This window comes from Sapajus apella, unplaced genomic scaffold (genome assembly GCF_009761245.1).
Source record: "Sapajus apella isolate SASKATOON/1434 unplaced genomic scaffold, GSC_monkey_1.0 scaffold8, whole genome shotgun sequence".
Lineage (NCBI taxonomy): Eukaryota > Metazoa > Chordata > Mammalia > Primates > Cebidae > Sapajus > Sapajus apella.
In genome coordinates, this window is record NW_022436948.1 from 34713050 (window position 1) to 34733866 (window position 20817).

General features: G+C 32.3%; 1 protein-coding gene across 2 annotated transcripts in view; it reads right to left on the bottom strand.

Annotated features, from left to right (window-relative positions):
• Nucleotides 1-20817, bottom strand: part of GBE1 (1,4-alpha-glucan branching enzyme 1) — a 266870-nt gene that overhangs the window by 84383 nt on the left and 161670 nt on the right. For both annotated transcript variants that reach the window (XM_032277180.1, XM_032277182.1), the window contains 5 exons: nucleotides 18552-18667; nucleotides 15261-15388; nucleotides 10721-10819; nucleotides 5754-5864; nucleotides 1725-1896 (listed from right to left, as the gene is read on the bottom strand). In XM_032277180.1, coding sequence (XP_032133071.1) covers nucleotides 1725-1896; nucleotides 5754-5864; nucleotides 10721-10819; nucleotides 15261-15388; nucleotides 18552-18667 — 626 coding nt within the window. The remainder of the gene's footprint in view (nucleotides 1-1724; nucleotides 1897-5753; nucleotides 5865-10720; nucleotides 10820-15260; nucleotides 15389-18551; nucleotides 18668-20817) is intronic.

Below are 20817 nucleotides of genomic sequence, written 5' to 3' on the forward strand. Positions count from 1 at the left end.
TCTGAGTTGATGTAACTGATACAACTTTCAGACTAGAGTGATAGACTGAGTCAGGATTTCTATATTTTCATAGGCAGTGGGCTATGAGGATTAATGACATAAGACTGTCTGCGTGAATTAGATGTCCATTTTATTTTGGTTCTTTGAAAAATGGTTTTAGTGTCCAGATATATAAGGAATTCCTTCTATTGATTATAGCAATTTTGTACTTTTGTAAATTAAATAAAGCATTTAAAATATCTCACAAAGCTCTCAGATTACTTATTTCACATAGTGACATGGTTATTTGCATAGGTTCATAGATTCTACTTATTCATCATGATATAGTTAAACAAACTGGTTGTATAACCAAGGCCTTACTGAGGAAGCCATACTGGAGAATGATGCATATTGAGTCAGATAGAACCATGTTTTTAAGGAACTAAGGCTGACTTTACTTATGGAATCAATCTTTGCAAAGTCCACCCAGGAAACTTGACCTGATACCTGGCTGTCATGGTGCAGTCTCACAAGTCAGGCAGTTCATTTCCTGCCAGGCTAGGGATGTTAACAAATTTATGCGACGTTGAGAATACAGAATATACCCAAAGGTACAGGTAGTGCAGGTGAAATCTGTATATGCTTTCTTGAGGTTGGCTTCCTTACCTCCAGTTAGTAAACAATAAAGGCTTTTAAAAGTTCAATCTGAGATATCTTACAAAAATTTCCAAGTAGAAATGAATTAACTCAAAGATCTAGGGCTTTTTTAAAAATTAGAGATAGGGTCTTGCTTTATCACTCTAGCTGGAATGCAGTGGCATGATCATAGTTTACCATAACCTCAAACTCCTGGGCTTAAACAATCCCTCTGCCTCAGCCTCCTGATTAGCTAGGACTACAGGCAGGTACTACCACACCTAGCTCAATTTTTTTTTTTTTTTTTTTGGTAGAGATGGAATCTTTCCATATTGTCCAGATTGGTCTCTAACTCTTTCCATGTTGTCCAGGCTGGCTCCCACCTTAGCCTCTCAAAGCACTGGGATTACAGGTGTGAGGTACCACCTGGCCTGAGTCTTTTATTATAGTAAAGTAAATCAGCCTTTTGTATGTATTCCCCAGTCTTTGCGACTTTCCCTAGCATAAAAGCCGTCAAAATTTCCTAAAACTGGAAGTTTTCAGTGTCTGTTGTTCACCAAATAGAACAGTCAATTTTTATAGTTTATCATTCCTTTCAGACAAAAATGACCTTTTGGTATTCATATTTTTCTATTTCAAAAAATAGTTATTTTGTCCATCACAACTTCTCTGAATAAAAGTTTACACATTTATAACACAAGTATAATGTATAAAATTATCTCAAAAAAGACCAATAATACTAGCTTACTATGTTATAATATGATAATTATATCTTCCTTAGATTTAATGTAAAAATACAATAATAATAAAATAAGCTCAGAACAATTAAATTCAGAATAATAATTCTGGATGTTAAAAACAGATAAGCCCATTTGACAGCAATATTCAACTAAATATCAGCTTTTAGACTACACTTCTGTATCACATATTAATATAACAATAATCTTACAGTAATTTAATTTTTTTTGCAATTTAAGCATGACATTATATTAAACAATTATAATTTTATATTTGAAATCTGAAAAGCCAAATCAAAATATTCTACATGATTTATGTCATTATAAGTTAACATTAAACACAAATTGGATATGTGTTTGACTCACACTTACCCATGAAATTGAGATAGCCTTCACCACCAAGCCCATGAGTAATAAGTCGAATCATTTTATGAAGCTGTATTCCACGATCAATAACTGGAGTAAAAGGAGTCAGGACACTCATGTTTGTATACATTTCGGCATCCATCAACCAAAATGCCAGAGTCTTATCCCCAACCAATGCCTATAGAAATAAAAGTACACCAGTTAGAATGGCGATCATTAAAAAATCTGGAGACAACAGATGCTGGAGAGGTTGTGGAGAAATAGGAACACTTTTACACTGTTGGTGGGAGTGTAAATTCGTTCAACAATTGTGGAAGACAGTGTGGCAATTCCTCAAGGACCTAGAAATAGAAATTCCATTTGACCCAGCAATCCCACTACTGGGTATATATCCAAAGGATTATAAATTGTTCTACTATAAGGACATATGCACATGAATGTTCATTGCAGCACTGTTTACAATAGCAAAGACCTGGAACCAACCCAAATGCTCATCGATCATAGACTGGACAGGGAAAATGTGGCACATATATACCATGGAATATTATGCAGCCATCAAAAATGATGAATTTGTGTCCTTTGTAGGGACATGGATGAACCTGGAAACCATCATTCTCAGCAAACTGACACAAGAACAGAAAATCAAACACAGCATGTTCTCACTCATAGGTGGTTGTTGAACAAAGAGAACACATGGACACAGGGAGGGGAGCATTACACACTGGGATCTGTTGGGGGGAAATGGGGGAGGGACAGCAGGGGATGGGGAGTTGGGGAGAGAGAGCATGGGGAGAAATACAGATATAGGTGAAGGGGAGGAAGGCAGCAAGTCACACTGCCACGTGTGTACCTATGCAACAATCTTGAATGTTCTTCACATGTACCCCAAAACCTAAAATGCAATAAAATGCAATAAAATAAAATAAAATACAAAAACATGCAGATATATTTTTAACTTTCCAATTGCAAAAAAAAAAAAAAAAAAAGAAAGAAAGAAATAAAAGAAATGGAGATAAATGGAAAAAAAAAGTACTATGTAGGTGTAATTCACATTAGAACAACACATGGTTGCACATGACAGGAAACACTGTAGAAGAGGTGTGTAGATTAGTATTAATTTCAGGTATTTTCCACTGGTGATTTTCCAAGCTGAAAGTAAGCTGGTAACATAAGTTAGAAATCAACATATTTGTTTTCAGAACTAATTTTTATTTTTAAAAGTGGTTGGTGAAAAATTCATGATAAGGTACCTGCAAGTTTGTTACATCTGAGCTGACACTTTACATTTTCTGCAACATTTATTATAATGTGGAGAATATTAAATTAGAAATTTATAATAGTTTGTATATAATGATTTCATTTGCTTTGAAAAAAGTTTCTGAAAAATCATTTATATATATATATATATATACACACACACACACACATATATATAAGTAATATATGTGTATAAATATATTACAATAGTACCTTCCTGCCCTCAGCAGAGAAAATAGTTGAGAACTTTTATTTAAGTGTAAATTTGCTTTCTCAGTGTATTTGCCATTTAATCTAGTTTATTTACCTGAAAATATAATAATTAATAACCGTGTCAGGTAACTCAGAAATGCCCTGAATAACAGAAGAGAGACCTCCTAAAAATCTGAATTATTTACAGTTAAAACCATCTAACTAATGAGGTATTCATCATGGACAAAACAGTAACATAGAGTGAAATGTATAATAGAAATTAACCCATAATCTCTGTACTCTATTATAATTACTTTCATTTCCTAGAAAAACTTTTGCTTAAAATCTTTTCTATCTTTAACCTACTTTAATTAAAATGACTTTTCTTTAAAAATTGTTATAAGATTTATACGACTGCTTCTTAAACAATTTACCTTCTCTGTTTGTTTTTAATTCTTTAATTATATTTTTAGCTATAATTATTTATTTCTATAATGTCTGATTCCATTATAAAATTATTTTAATATCTTTCTAACAGGCTCGCAGATAAAGCTTATTCTCATATCAAGTTGCCCTCCTATAAAACCCTGTTGAGATACTGATAAAATTAAGTTAATTTTACAAATTTAGTTGTTATGAATTTATCTAAAAAGTTTAAAATAACATCCATAAACATTTTAATATAAAGTATATATTTTTATTTATTCATTTTATATGTATTTATGTAAATTATATTTTTATCAGGCTTAAGAAATGTACATTTGCTTTCAGAAAGAACAAGTCAACCTGCATTATTTCTGCTATCCTGACAATTCTTGAAAATAAGAGCAGAATTACCTGAATTCTTAAAGTATGAAATAATTCTTGGTAAATCTGTTTTTTTATAGATGAGGTAAAAGAAATCTGTTTCATCTTCAATTTGTTCACACCACTCATTTGTTTACTTTCATTCACACAAAATAAATAAATGCTGAGAATTCACTATGTGCTACAGCTTCGAGTTTGCAATAGAAAGCTATAATTTATGCATATATTTTAAATTTCAAATTGTTATGTATTTGGTGAAAGTTTACCCCTTCAACAACCCAACCACTCACCTATTAAACTAATATTATTCTTTTCTAGATTGGGTTCTGCTTTTTTTGACAGATATTTATCCTATCTGCTCTACGGACAAGGATAATATAAATTTAAGAAAACACAGCCCCAATTTGGAAGATGCAAAAATTAACATACGTTTACTTCAGAGGTCATCAAGTTTCTTTACATGTGGGCCACTTTCTCTGTCTCAACTACTCAAATGCTTCATTTTGGCGCAAAAGAGAATACATAAATGAATGAGCATGGCTGTGTTTAAAGTAACTTTATTTACCAAAACAGGCAGCAGATAGGATTTGGCCCCCGGCCTTGGTTAATCAACCCCTGCTCTACTTACGCTTTCTTAACAATGAAAGGAGACACCTGAAAAAAATCATGTTTACATTAAATGGCCAATGTCTGCAAAAATGATAGAGAAAATTATTTAGTTTCAATTTTTTAATAAAAATAATTTAAAAATTTAATTGTCTCCATTTTAATCTATAGAAAGGAAATTTTATGTTGATGTGTAAAAGGATTAATATAGCTTTAAATAAGTGGCCTTTTTTCTCCATTTAAAAAATATTTATTAAGTGATTACTAGGATCAGTCACAGTGCTAACGGCTGTAAACAGAAAGACAATGAAAAAAAAAAAAAAATTCTGTCCCTAAAACATAATGGAAACGTGGAGGACGGGAAAACTATTTTTTCACTACATGATCCAAGGAAGGTTTCATATAGAATGTGATGTCAGATCCAGGCAATTAGGTCTGAATAGGAACTTCCCAGATACAGATACATGGGGGAAAGCACAAGATTGCAAAAAGCTGACCTATTTGGAATGGGTGGGGATTTGAAAGTATTGAAGCACAGGAGGCTTGGAGAGTTGGGCAGAGAATGAAACTGAAAACTTTAGCTTGGGCCAAATTATGAGTGACTTTGAATTACAGGCTTTGACCAATAGATCTCAGTTGACAAGATGAGCTTTCCTCTTTGGAAAATATCTCAGTGTGTATTTGAGAAAATAAAGTCTGGAAGAAACAGGGATCATGGTGATCAATTAGCAGGAGATTTCATTGATTGAGGGGAAAAACTGAAGAATGCTTGTCAAAGGCATAAAAGAATATCCCTAGAAGGAAACCTGAGATGGAAACTAAAATAACTCTGGATCAGTACTAATGTTCTTCATGATGACAAGGGAAAGAAAGCATATAATATTTGCAACTGCAATGCATAATCTATTATAGTTTGGCAGGACAAACATACTACTGCATTTTGAAACTGGGGTTTCTACATCTACAAATTTAACATTTTTTCTAATATCAGTAGTTTTCCTGTAAGGATATATATTTACACACACACACACACACACACACACACACACACACACTATACTAAATATAGAAGTTTATATTTTGATATGCTTACATTTAAATATGTTATTAAGGGGAGTGAAAAAGGAAGAAAGAGGGAATGAGAGAAATGAATTTATACACATATTCATTTACCTGATCATGGCTCTCTGCATAAGCAATGCACTTTTCAAGGTAACGCCTGTTTGTGAGAGTGTATACTATATTGCCCATATTCCAATCTTCATCTTTAAACTCTTTAAGTAGCTAGACACAAGAAAGAAAAATTAGCTTCTGAGTAAACCATTACTTTTTAAATTTTAAATCCCAATCCAAAGGTATGCATTATTTCAGTGCAAACTATCTGATACGCAGATACTAACCCACCCATATAGCAAAGTTATCACTGTTTAAACTTTTACTGCAATCACAGCTTTTATACAGAATGTCCAAGTGACAGTGGTGTGTGTGTGTGTGTGTGTGTGTGTGTGTGTGTGGTAGTGGTATGTATTTGCTTTTGTGCAGACAGTTTAATCATTACATTTTAGGATCTTCATAGCTTTTTTTCTGTAATAACTGCTACCTCTTGATAGATGCCCACAGTAATGTGTTATTGCACAGTATGTCTTTCTATAACTTGTACATGGTAGAGGTACACTTGTTATGTATTTTTTGTTTACATGAAGAAAAATTTGTAAAAAGTGTTTTGTTTCATTTTTAAAAAATGATAAAATAACAATTATTTCAAATTTTAAAGCTAATTAACAACAAATAATTACCCTCTTAACAGACCACACATTTTGTGTCTGCATTTCAATTTCCATTCGGTCTTCAGTCTGGCTCTGTCCCTCTAACACTATACTTTCATGCAACTGAACTTGCTGAGGTTAAATTTGTAGTCCCAGCTTAAGTTAGTAATTGCTCTTTCTTAAGTAAATACTTGCTATACATATTGACATTGCTGATCCTATCTCCTCCCCATGAAGTTCCTTTATTAGTCTATGACTGAAACTCTTGTTTTATATTGTTTTGATTTTTCCTATCATTCCTGACATACTATGAATTATCTTCCTCTGTTTGTCCTATAAAGGCTGATGTTCCTCAGGATTATGTCCTCAATTTAGTCTCCCTCTTTAATTCAACACACTCTCATACAACTCTGAGAACATAAGCGTTCTCATAATGACAGTATGAATCATCAGGCAGAAGGGCAACCATCCATAGATGGATACAGCCTAATCCACGATTATCTTTCTAAAAAACATGCATGAGTGTTGAAATAAGAGAGACATTTGAAGATGAAATACTGCTGCTTTGAAGACAGAAGAGGGAGCCATGAGCCAAGGAATATAGGCAGCTTTTAGAAGTGAGAAAAGGCAAGGAAATGGCTTCTCCCTTAGAGTCCCCAGAATAAATGCAACCCTGTCAATACCTTGATTTTAGCCCAGTAAAACCCATTTCGTTTTTTGTAACATATAGAACTGTTGTGAATTTGTGTTAAGCCACTAAGCTTGTGGTAAATAGGCATAGTAACAATAGGAAACTAATATATAGACCTACACAAATGTGCCAGACTTTTGACAAAAGGGCCAAAGCAATTCAATGGAAGGAGGGCAGATGTTTCAACAAATGATGGAGCTGAAAGAATTGAATATACATAGTTAAAAAGAGAAAGATAAAGAAACTTGAGCTAATATATTGCGCAAAAATTAGCTCAAAATGGATCATGGACTTAAATATAAAAAATGAAAACAAGGGAAAAACGATAAATTGGCCTTCATCGAAATTTTAAAAAATATTGCTCTGTGAAAGCCAATGTGAAAAAGATGAAAGAACAAGCTTCAGACTAAGAGAAAATGTCTGATTACGATATATCTGGCAAAGGAGTTGAATCTAAAATATATAAAGAATCTCAAAACTTCACAGAAAATAAACAATGTAATCAGGAAATGGTTAAATGACATGAACAGATAGATACCTCACCAAAGAGGACATGAAGGAGGCAAATAGGCACATGCTTGGTATCCAGCCAGCATTATAAACCATTTGAAAAATAATATAAATTAAAACCACAATGAGATATAACTACATGCTGATCATAATAGCTAAAATAAAAAAAAATAGTGACAACACCAAATGCTGGGGAGGATGTTTAGGAGCAAGTCTTTCAAACATCACCAGTAGGAACGTAAAATGTGACAGTTACTTTGGAAAACAGTTTAGCAATTTCTTAAAAAAAAAAAACAGGGATTTACTATATGGTTCAGTAAATGTAGTGTTTCAGCACTTATTTCATAGTTATGAAAGTTTTGTTGATAAAAAACGAGTACACACATATATACAGTAACTTTATTCACAATAGCCATAACCTGGAAACAACCTGGATGTTTTTCAATGGGTGAATGGTTAAACTGTGGTATACCCCTGCCTTGGAACTCTACTGAATGTGCTGATGATACATGCAACAAAAATGTTGGGTGTAACAACATTGGATGTTTTCTTGAATAAATCTCAAGAAAATTTTGCTAACTGAAAATGCCAATACGGCAAGTTCACAAACAGTATGATTCCATTTATATAATATTTTTGAAGTGATAAAATTACAGAAATGGAGATATTAGTGGTATTAGGTATTAGAAATATTAGATATTAGTGGTTACATGAGATTAAGGAGTGATTAGAGGCAGGCAAATAAGTAGTGTTACTCTAAAGGCGACATGAGGGAATCTTGTGGCAATGGACGTATTTTGCACCTTGAGAAAGTTATGCACCTTGAGATATCAGATATTAGAAATATTAGATATTAGTGGTTACACAAGATTAAGGAGTGATTAGAGGCAGGCAAATAAGGAGGTGTTACTCTAAAGGCGACATGAGGGAATCTTGTGGCAATGGACGTATTTCGCACCTTGAGAAAATCAATGTCAGTATCCTAGTTAAAATACTGTCCTATAGCTTTGCAAGAAGTTACCACTAAAAAACTCATTGAGTATACCAGATCTCACTGTATTGTCTTCCAACTGCATATGAATCCACAATTATCCAAATATTTCAGAAAGTTTAATTAGAAAATTATATTCATTAAAAAATAGTAGGTGCTCAGTAAATATTTGGTGGAATTAATAGATCAATCAATGAGTTCATTAGACACAAACATCACCTTAACACAAACACTTCAAAAATGATCTAATTTTTAAAAAGAAAGGCGATACAGAAAATTTGGCATACTTTAGACAGTCAAATATTTGTTCAGTAAATGCTTAATCTAAGAATGATATTCCAAACCAATGATTTTGAAATAATACAATCAGAAAATGATAAATAATTTGCTTTTGAACAACAAAAACATGAATAAAATCTAGCCTTCTAGCATTATAATCTAACTCATACTGTATGCATAGATAACATCACAGGCCATATGTAATCTGTGTACCCTTGTTATCTGATTTAATAGCTCTTGTGTTTTGTTGACATGTAAGAAGAATGGGAGACATTTGTTGAATTCCTTTTAAATGTATGACTTACAAAAGTAGAGGAAAATCACTGTGTCAAAGGGTTTTGTTGTAATATTATTTTAATTCTAGTTTTGTTTACTAAGGGTGGACCCAATTTGGTGATACAATAAGAATTTAAAATAATTACATAAAATAGAAAATGATAACTACTTTCAGAGAATTTATAATCTAAAATAGGGTGGTCATATCCTATATTTAGGATAAAACATTTTTTCTATTTGATAACTATGATTATTATAGTTATCATGTATGATAACTAAGTATGATACACTGCCTAACATATTACCTTCAGCATATATGGTACTTAAATGTTTATTAGGTTAAATTTCAGTATTTTTTAAGCTGCCATGAATACTTAGAGAGGAAATATCTCATCACGTGCTATTACTGACTGAAAAATAAATCTAGGTTGATGTATACCTTAAAAGATTATTGAATGCGAACAAAGAATGAGCGAGGCTTTTAGCAGGATGTTAAAAAGTAAGATTTGTCACTTGTGAGGAAAAAAAGTCTACATGAAAAAATTAGAAATAGTAAGAGATGAGCTTATACAGAACCTTATACCAAGGTGAGTAACTTGAAGACCACAGTATTTTTTTAAAAGCAACAAATAATAAGGCTACCTTCCCATGTATTAAAGGAGAATACACCTTTGCTTGTTTGTATATTTTTAAGTAATAATCTTTATGAAATACTTGTTTTTGGACCTGATAATGTTTAAGGAATTATTACAAATGTAGGAGCAGAAGTTATGTTGGTTGAAGTTTAACGTCACAGCTATGCATTGCACAAATTGCCCAGGGGGACAGTAAAGACAGCTAAGAAATAATTATAGTAACCACTTCCTTAAGAGCAGGCTCTATGGTTTTTCTGCATAAAATTAAGCCCTTCGTCAACTGTGGTCTCATGGGACCAGTTCATGTCCATAATAAAGGCTCATCAGAAAGCAATGATTTTGTTGAATACATATCTGACCCCTTATACATATTCAGCCCATGACTGTCGACATGGCTGCTACCGTATGTTCTATATCAATGAAAAAAATCCAAACTACTTGAACTATCATTAAATTTAATAAAATTTTATTGATAAATGATGTGTAAAGTACTATGTATAGTAATTCATTCTTAGTGTCTGGCACATGGTAAGGACTTTTAAGTGCTGAATAAAAGAATGGATGAATCCAAATTTATTGAGGAAAAACCATACAGTTAAGCAAGTACTGGGAATTAAGGAGTAACTTCTACATTAATACATGATTTGTAGGCATAAACGAATGCTTTAATGAAGTCTAATGTGTATTAAATATAGAGCACTGAAGTTTCATATAACTGCATTGATAATGCAAAATTCCATTTATACAGCTAATAATATATTAATCATATTTTCCCCTTGCCTGAATAACATAAGTATGAATACTTTAAATTAGAAATTTTAACATTTTCGGAAGCACCTTATTAAAAAGCATAAGAATCGACAGACTAAAGAAATAATTTGATACTTCAATTATAATATCTGTAACTAATGATCATAACTAAGAAATAAATTAAAGATAAATGAAGCAACATAGTATGCACAAAAACAAAAAATATTTACATGGACTCTTACCTGAATCCACTTATCTGGAATTGCCATGGCTAGTCGATAGTCAAAACCACCCCCTCCCTGGGAAATTGGAGAGCACAGAGCTGGCATTCCTGATACATCCTAAGACAGAGAACATCACTTCTTAATGATCAAACTTTTAGTGAATATTCTGACAGTAAAGCTCAGGCCAATAAGTGAAAACAATAACAGAGGCATATATTTTGGGGCTGCTTTGGTAACATGATTATAAAAGTAGGTAAAATTGTGATAGCACATTTCATTTCCCAACAAAACTTTTGCCGGCTATTTTCACTCCAGGCAAACTTGGATCTCATTAAGCTATTTTTTTCTTTTCTCCAGCATCACCTAGAGAACACAAAATAGTAAAACTATTATTGTTAAAACATAGTTTCTTATTTTGAAACTACCGTAAAACATTTTTATTAGTTTTGTTGCTTTCACCAAGCACAAAAATGCATGTGGCAGAAATCTGCTATATTTGTTCTTTCTGTATATAGCTCTGATAGGGAGTGTATTTTTTGAACACTAGCTTTTGATAAAATAAAATGTAGAGTTAGTACATTAAAAGTGAAACAATACAGTTGCTTTTACTATAGTAGCTTACGCTTAGAAGGGGTCTTTGAAATTAGGTAGGGATTATCTTCATTTAGCAAACACAGAAATAGGGGCTTATTAAGGTGAAGGATTTCTCAAGATAGAGAATTTTTTTTTTTTTTTTTTTTTTTTGAGACAGAGTTTTGCTCTTGTTGCCCAGGTTGGAGTGTAGTGACGTGATCTTGGCTTAATGAAACCTCCACATCCCAGGTTCAAGCAATTCTCCTGCCTCAGCTTCCCAAGTAGCTGGGATTACAGGCGCCCACCACCACTCCCGGCTAATATGTTTTGTATTTTTAGTAGAGATGGGGTTTCTCCATGTTGGCCAGGCTGGTCTCAAACTCCTGACCTCAAGTGATCCACCTGTCTCGACCTCCCAAAACCCTGGGATTACAGGCATTAGCTACCACACCTGGCCAAGATAGAGGATTATTAATGGTAGAGCTAGAATTCAGATATCAAGCTTTTTGACAGTATGTCCTTTCTACTCTTTTATGCCACCACTATACAATTAGTAATCCAATAATTAGTCAAATAAATAAAATTAATGTAACAAAATATATTATTAAGACAATGATAGGAAAATATGAGCTAAGTGCTATCAGTTCTAATTCCACAACATCTTTCAAGTAAGTCACTTTCTGTTGCTTCATTACCATAGCCACAATCTTATTTAACCTTCATTACTGCTGACCAAGACCATATCCAAATGGCAGTCCCCATTTCCACGTTCTCTTTATACTAACTGCTGCAAATTCATGTCTTATGAGAGACTCTGCTCCTATTACTGCCCTTCAATAGATTTCAATAACCAACAACAGAAAATTCAAATTCCTTAGCTTAGGATTCAATTCAACAATTACATATTAAGCATTCCCTATAAGATTTGCTATCCAATTAGCTGTTTCCCTACTCCCTGTTATTATTTAAGAACCATGAGGGCATGGGTTTATAATAGTTGGTCACTGATATACCACAAGAATCTAGAAGAGTTAAATAATACTTGGCACAAAGAGGTTATTCAGCAAATATTCATCGAGTGAATGAGTGAGGTGCTCTGAGGGATTAAAAAATAAGACATAATATCTGACTTTCTTAGATTCATAAACTAGGGCCTAAATACACATAAACATATTTATGGTTTATAAAGCAGAAAAAAGATGATCAGTAGAAAAGAAGCCATTTTAACAGTTCTGTTTATCAAAATATAAGTCACGTTTTCACAGACAGGATTGGATGAATATGTATTAAATATGAGGCACCATGTTAGGAACTAGAATTATAGACACAATGCCTTGTAAAAGAGTTTCAAAAGACCAAACTGTTAAGAATGACTGGTGATGGGCTGGTATTAAAGATCAAGATAAATTTTCTCAAGACAATATTAAGGCATGCTCTATATCCAGTCTCAGCGTTGTGTTAAGAAATAGAATCTGCTAAGAAAAACATATGGCCATCATGAAACCCAATCATCCCATAGACAGATTTTCTGGATAAACATAGAAATCAACCCTTTTGAAAAGCTTGAAACCTATATTTATCCCTCAGGCTTCTCAAAAAAAGTATCAAAGAACTGAAACTCACCAAATCATGGCATGCAATGAGATGCCATACCAATCATTCCTGATGATTGCTTCCTTACCTTTCTCTAGTTCTGTTTTCTTACACATTGTTACATTTATTTCCTATGATATAAATGCCTAATTTTAGTTGATCAGAGAGATGGATTTGAGACTGATCAAAACCTTCTTCTTCAGCAATAATCACTGTTTCAGTGATTGGCTTTCTGTGCAGCAAGCAGCAGGACCTAGGCGGAAGCCCTGACATTTAGGTAACAATCATATGGTCCTGATTTTTAAATCTGATTCCTAGAAAGCTGCCTCTTTGATGCATATGAGTTATTTGCAGCCCTCTTTTGAAAGTAGAAAGTTAGTGACAATTCTTTTAAAATTTTTAAGGAAAAAAAGGTAAATCATAAAGGTCATCAAAATAAACATACTCTAAATATAAAACAGTTGATGCCGAGTCATATGGTATATGAAAATGATTCTGTGTTTGGGATGAAATCAAAATAGTTCTAATTTTTTACTATCTAAAGAGCACTTATAACCATTCCAGAGGGAAAAAAATGCCTCAATCCAAAATGTTTTAATATAGAAAATATAATAATGTAAAATGGTAGATATATTTGAGCAAAATAAGGTTTCAATTTTTATAACTGTCATTATAAATAAATTCATATTTCTACTAAAGGAATTTATATAAAATTACATTGCTTATTCATTCAAATACATTCCTTTTCTTAAAAAAAAAAAAAGTTCATGGGGATCAATTCTACATTTTTAAGAGACTCCCATTAGACAGAAAAGTGAAGTATTGAAATTGAAGTAGTTTTCAATTTAAGTAGAATAAATTGAAGGCACATCTTGTTTTTTGTAAAATCTAAAATCAAGTAATATAAAGTAGGCTAAAGTCTCAAAGTTTCATCGGTAGAAACACTGATAATCAGAGCAAAGCTCCCTAGATGATGAAACTACTTTACTTGAAATGAATGGAAAGATCAATGTAACAATTTTAAGTTTCATGTATTAAATCATTGCTTCTTTTTCTTCAATACCCACTTTTGATTTGTGCTGTCATTAATTATTTGCAGTAATTTGTCATTTGTAATATCTCTGCTTCAGACTGCCATAAATATCATTGACAAAATAATTAATTTTTGATGTTTAACAAATAAAATTCAAATATACAGATGACAAAAGTTTAAAATACACTCTGATGTTAGAGATATTCAGCACAAAAAGTATTATCACAAGTATTAGCAAGATGTACTATGATCAAATGTAGGTAGAAAGGGACTATGAAATATTACTGGGTTTCTAAATTGTATGATAGGATGTTGTTTTTTTTTTAATTGTACATAAGAACAAGTTTCAGGAATTTAGGGCTACTGCTCTATTTCCAGAAAATACTTAGAAAGTAAAATGCCTGAACGGAATAAAACTATTCTCTATCCAAGCATCAAAATCGTAACATTTATAAAATTGTAGATTTCTGATTTTGAGAAAGGATGGATATAAAAACAGTCTATACAAAAAAACAAATATTACAGGAAGGAAACTTACTATTGCATTTCATGCCAACAAACTAAACACCAACAATGTAAAAATACACCTTAATTCTGACTCTTTATAACAATAGTCTTATTATTTTTATATGCCAACCACTATACTTTACATAGAAAAGTTTTAACATGCTAAATTCAATTTTAATAATAATTCCTAGTTAGAGAACTCAGAAAACCAGAGGGATTTTAGCACTAAATCTAAATTAGCATAAGCATTTAACAAACTTCTTAATTTATCACATTTATCATCAAGAGGGGAATTGTCAATTATGCATATATGGAATTATATCATTACAGTGCAGCTTTGGGACAGTTAATCATGAACCTTCAAGAATCATGAATAACTAGTGAACACTTGGCAATTTGAGAGCAATAACATAAACAAGAAAGGTAACCACATCAGAAAAAGAAAGGCTTCAGAGAAGCTTGCAGGCAGTGATCCATCGTATCTCTAATGATTGAGCCACGAAAGAAAAAAATAATAATAAATGGACAGAAACACATTAATATTCAATTCTTTTCTCTGCTGAAGGTCTCATGGTAGAATGCCCTGTCTACTGATTAGGACATTTAACATTCTAACCACTGGCATTTTCTTTTTAACAATAGAATGGTGACAAGTAATTAGTATACATTACCTCTTAATAGGGAAACAGTGAATTCTAAATAATGGGCCACCCATACAAGATAGCTGCACTATACTCATGGTAGAATTTCATTTACACAATTATTGACAACATGAGATTGATTAATCAAATATGTATGCTGACAAAATGCTATTAAAGGAGGTCAGAAGGTAAGACTTCACTATGGCTTTACCTCAGCAATTGTTATAGAATCTGGATACAATGTGTGAGTCAAATGATTTGCCAACATGAGGTAAGTCAAGGCATCTTCATCTACTTGTAGTCCGAAATATTCACTGTAATCACCTGAAAAACCTTGACCTTAGAAAAAGAAAATCAATACGGATTTTGTTAATAAGCAAGACTTAACTCTGCACGAATACATCCACCAATTAGTTTGTTTACATGAATTTTGTTTTTGTAGTAAAGTTTAATGATAACATATCCATCAGTAAATATACTGACTAGTTTAATGAAAACATATCCATCAGCAAATATACTGACTTAGAAAAGTACTACACGTCAACATTCAGAGTTCAATCTTGCAAATCAATTCTGTTTGATAAATGCACACACACAAGTAAAACAAAACACTTTAAAGATTTAATTTAACCAAATTATAAGGCAAAAAAAGTGAAATCAATACTAAAGAAAATTCTGAATATCAAATTTTCAATACATTTTCTGTCACATTAAGATGTTAATGTTAGCTTGTAATAGATCCCTTTGAGGTTAAGGAAAAGAAAACAGGAAAACCCTAATAAAATTGAGACATAATATTTATATTATTTCAAACATGTACTTGAATTTATGCAATACGGAGTTTCCTGTGATAAAGAGATTACATAGTCTCCAACTTTCTCCTACTTCCTCTTCTACCACCTCCTAATTTTAGTTAGTTACAGAATATTTCACTTACTGGGGTTATACCATTTACTTTCTATTCTTTCAGTAATTTACTCTTATTGTTATAATAAAATCAAATTTGTGCTCCATATCAGCCTTGTTTCCTGTTTCTCTATATCTAAGTTCTACTGATCTTTTTTTTCAGTTTTCTGGATTCTATCTCTGAGGAATATTTTCAATTATAATTACGGAAGTCTTATTCTTCAAGTTATTTCATGTTTATATTTCAGCAGCAATATAACTGCCCAGTTTCTCATTTTTGTTTGATACTGTCATTCTTTAATTTAAAAATATTTAATTGAGAAAAACTATGCATTCAAGGTTTCCAAGGTACTGATTTGATATAGGTAAACACTATGTACTGATTACTACACTCAAATTAACACATTAATCACCACCCATAGTTACCATTTGTGTGTGTGTGTGTGTGTGTGTGTGTGTGTGTGTGTGTGTGGTAAGGATATCTAAACTCTGCTCTCATCAAATACCAAGTAATATTATCAACTATGGTTACATTAGATTCCACATAGCTTATGCACCTTAAAACAAAAGTTTGTGACCTTTGACCAACACCTCTCCATTTCTTCCACTCCCCAGCCCCTGGCAATCATCATTCAAGTAGCAAATTTTTGAGTCACACTTTGTAAGACTTTTGTAGACATAGCTCCTGGCAATAGAATACTGAGTCCAATCACTTTTTTTTTTTTTTTTTAAATGCATGCAGGTAAACTGCAGGTAAATTCAACACCTCCTGATGAATCTGATGAATTTCTCTTTATTATTGAGTTTATAAATTAAATACTGTGTCTTGATATTAATTGGTTTATCTCAACTTTTCTGGTATTATATTTGATCTTTTGCTGTGCAGTTTCAGGGATTTTGTATGTTGCGCTCCCTCATTCCAAGGGAGACAAACATGTTAAGTAACTCAGAATATTTTTCTTTACCATTTCTCGGATTCTCCATCCATAAAAAGCACATCCCATATCTATAAACTTTGGTTCATTTCTCTAATACCACAAATCCCTGGAATATACCCCTCTCTCATGAGGGAGCTGCAGGGGCATTTAGGCATTTAGGAAAGGATTTTTCTTAACTTTTGCCATCCTCGCCTTTGTATACCATAAGTCAGCTTCCCCGAAACTGGAAAATAGATACCAGTGTAATCTGTTGTGTTTTACAGATTTGACTTCTTTCCTAGGAACATTTCAAGCAGGCAGCATCATGAGTAAGATCAAGCAGTAGCACATGTTGAATGTTTAGTTTCTGTTCTTGGCAGTCAATTTTCAAGATTTACATTCAAGTTTTTCACCCCCCCTTTTTTTTGACTGTTTATTGCTGGCGAATGCTTGGCTATGAAAAAATAATAATAAGTGGCCAGGTGCAGTGGCTCACACCTGTAATCCCAGCACTTTGAAAGGCCAAGGCGGTCGGATCACCTGAGGTCAGAAGTTAGAGACCAACCTGGCCAACATGGTGAAACCTCGTCTCTACTTAAAAAAAATAAAAATAAAAATAAATTACCCAGGCATGATGGCGGGTGTCTTGTAACCCTAACTATTCCAGAGCCTAAGGCAGGAAAATGGCTTGACCCAGAGAGACAGAGCTTGCAGTGAGCAGAGATCGTGCAATTGCACTCCAGCCTTGGCGACAAAACGAGACTGTCTTTAAAAAAAAAAAATAATAACAATAATTGTTCCCATGTCATCTATTGAGGGATTAGTATTCTGTGATTCCACTTTGTACAACTTTTAAACTGAGAGTCTGATGAATATTTTTAATTTTCAAATTAATGTATAATTTAATATTAACCAGGTGAATCTATAATTAAAATATATATTTTATTCAATGTGCAATATGTAAAAACCTATGCATTCACAACTGTTCTCACTTATTATTTTTAATTTTCATTAGAAGTGCTGTAGGGTTCACATCCTGAGGGATAAATGGCTTCCTCAAAAAAAATTTTAAGCCACACACTAATAACAGCATATGAAGTATATATATATATATAATTTTTTTTTTAGACAGAGTTTCACTCTTGTTGCCCAGGCTAGAGTGCAATGGTGCAATCTCAGCTCACCCCAACTTCCGCCTCCTGGGTTCAAGCATTTCTCCTGTCTCAGGCTCCAGAGTAGGTGGAACTACAGGCATGCACCACCACGCCTAGCTAATTTTTTGTATTTTTAGTAGAGATGGGGTTTCTCCTTGTTGGTGAGGCTGGTCTCAAACTCCTGACCTCAGGTGATCCACCCATCTTGGCCTCCCAAAGTGCTGGGATTATAGGCGTGAGCCACTGCACTCAGCCTTAAGTAGATATCTTTCAAAGGAAATTACTATCTTTTGCTTACTTATAAAACGTACTTAATACTGTACCACTTGTCAAAATTGGGTAATAAATTACTGCAGAGAAGGCATACATAATAGAACTAATAAAAATCAAGACACCAGCAATGGTCATTGAAGCTTCTGCAATTAACTCCAAACCTGATTATGATCGTCCAGTACAAAAAAAAAAAAAAAAAAAGAAAAAGAAATCAAATCATTAGTTACGTCTGTAATATATCAGGTCACCTACCCATTCCATGGTGATGGTAAAGCATGGATGTAACACCATCAAAACGAAACCCATCAAAGCAATACTCTTCCAACCACCATCTTATGTTTGACAGAAGAAACCTTAAAACTTCCCAGCTAAGATAGAAAAGAAATATATATATTAAGCAAATGTAAACAGCGTTTTGTTTCATTGTTATAAATGTTTGCTATTAACTAAAATTATAAGGCTCTATCTCAAGAATCATGATGTTCAAGAAACATAACATATGTAAAAACCAGAAAACTACTAACAAGTATCTATCTCATTTGGTTGATGAAACTCATTCTAAAAGGAAAAATTAATATTTTTTGTTCAAAAAAATCACTTAATATCTAAGCAAATTTAGGGAAAAAATTGTTTAACATGAACTCCAAAATCAGGAACGCTGTCTTATTCAATGCTGTGTTCCCAGCAACCAAAGAAGTGATGACTACATAGTAGTGCTCAAAAAAAGCAAAAGAATAAACTCTATTATCCATCCCTGAATTTCTAAAAAGCCTTTTCTTGTAATATAACCATAGTTATGTGATTTTTCTCCTTTCAGAAAATGCATTTTCATTATTGGTGGAAAAATGTAATTTCAATGACTTTGCTTAAAATATATCCTCATGCTACAATTTCAAACAGATATGATTCAGAATTTTTAAAAAAAGAAAATCAACCACATGGTTAGCAGTATTACATTGACTAAACTGTTGTTTTGTGGAGGTAAAAAAAGAAAACCTAATTACCAAAAACCACATATGAATAAAGTACAAAGTTTTACGAGTTAAAGAGTCCCACATCCATAAAAACAGAAGAAAAACAAAGAAAACGTATAACTCAATTAAAAGCACCACACGAAACAAGTCTGTTTTGGACAACTGAAAATAAAGCATCATCAATTAGTGTTTTCTTTAGTCATATTGTTATGGTTGAGTTCTCTCTCTTATTATAACTGTAGTTTTAAGACTTTAATACCTCATTTAGTTTAATGGCAAAGCTCTTTAATAGTGTACATAAATCTTTAGCCCAGTTGAAATTTATGTATTTTTAAAACCTTCCATATATGAAAGAGCAATCTGACATAAATGAAGATTAAGTCATCAAAGTTAACTTCAGAATTGTAAATCCAAACTTTGGGGAAAGATGAGTGTTGTTAGTAATTAACTGTTTTAAATAAGTTATTTTGACTTTTGAAAACTTACTAAATTAAAAAAAAAAAAAGTAAAGAAATCCAAGCAATCTAGTAGATATAAAAAGGAGTCGGGAGGTTAAGACTTTAAGGTTAAGCAACGTTGAAGGTAATATTTCCTTATGTTTCTATTAATGCACATTCATATAGCTTAAGGGGGGAAATCCTGTTTAACAAGAAAAATGAATAGAAACAAAGAGATATTCTTGAACTGTATAAGATCAAAATCACTCGATTTTGCATAGGAGATCAATTACTATATTGTTTATAGTTTTCTTATAATTAACAAATTTTATTTTTTAGAGTTTTGGATTCACAACAAAATTGAAAGGAAAGTACAGAGTTCCCTGACCCCAAACATATATCTGTATTTTATAACAAGTTTGGTATATGAGAATTTCAGAAAAACTTGAATAAAATTGCATACAAATAATCATTTGAAAATAATTTTTTGAAAATAATATATTTTTATAAGTAAAGGATAAAATAAATGAATTATATTGCAATTCAATGAAAAACAGAAGAGGGAAATCATGTAACTTGATCACTGGAAAGAAAGAATTGCCTAGTGTGACAGATGTTATTAAAGGTCAAGGTAGTAAAAGTCCTATTGATTTCTTTTACCACAATATTTAATCTATTCTATTCTTGACCAAATGAGGAAATAAACTGTGTTTAAAATATTAAAAGAAAAGGACACATTTGGGAATAACTATATTAGTAGACAGATTCTTGGCATGTATGAACAACAACAAAAATTCCTGTGATAGAAAAGAAACAACAGTGACAAAGGAGCATATAATTAAAAAGTTCTCATGGGTTAAAAAATGCATTCTATTCTCAGATCTCTGAAATATTCTTACACACTGTCTAAAAAAAAGACAGTCTGTTAAAAACTACTACAAGATTAAAGTGATAGATCAAATTTCTAGTGCTTTTAAATTTATTTTATATTTTATGAATCATTGATGAAATGAAAAACAAAATTTGATGACAGTAAATTATCTAGAACAAAATAGTAAAGAACCGAAATCTAGAAAAGTTTTATTTTTTAACCAAATATCAGGAAAT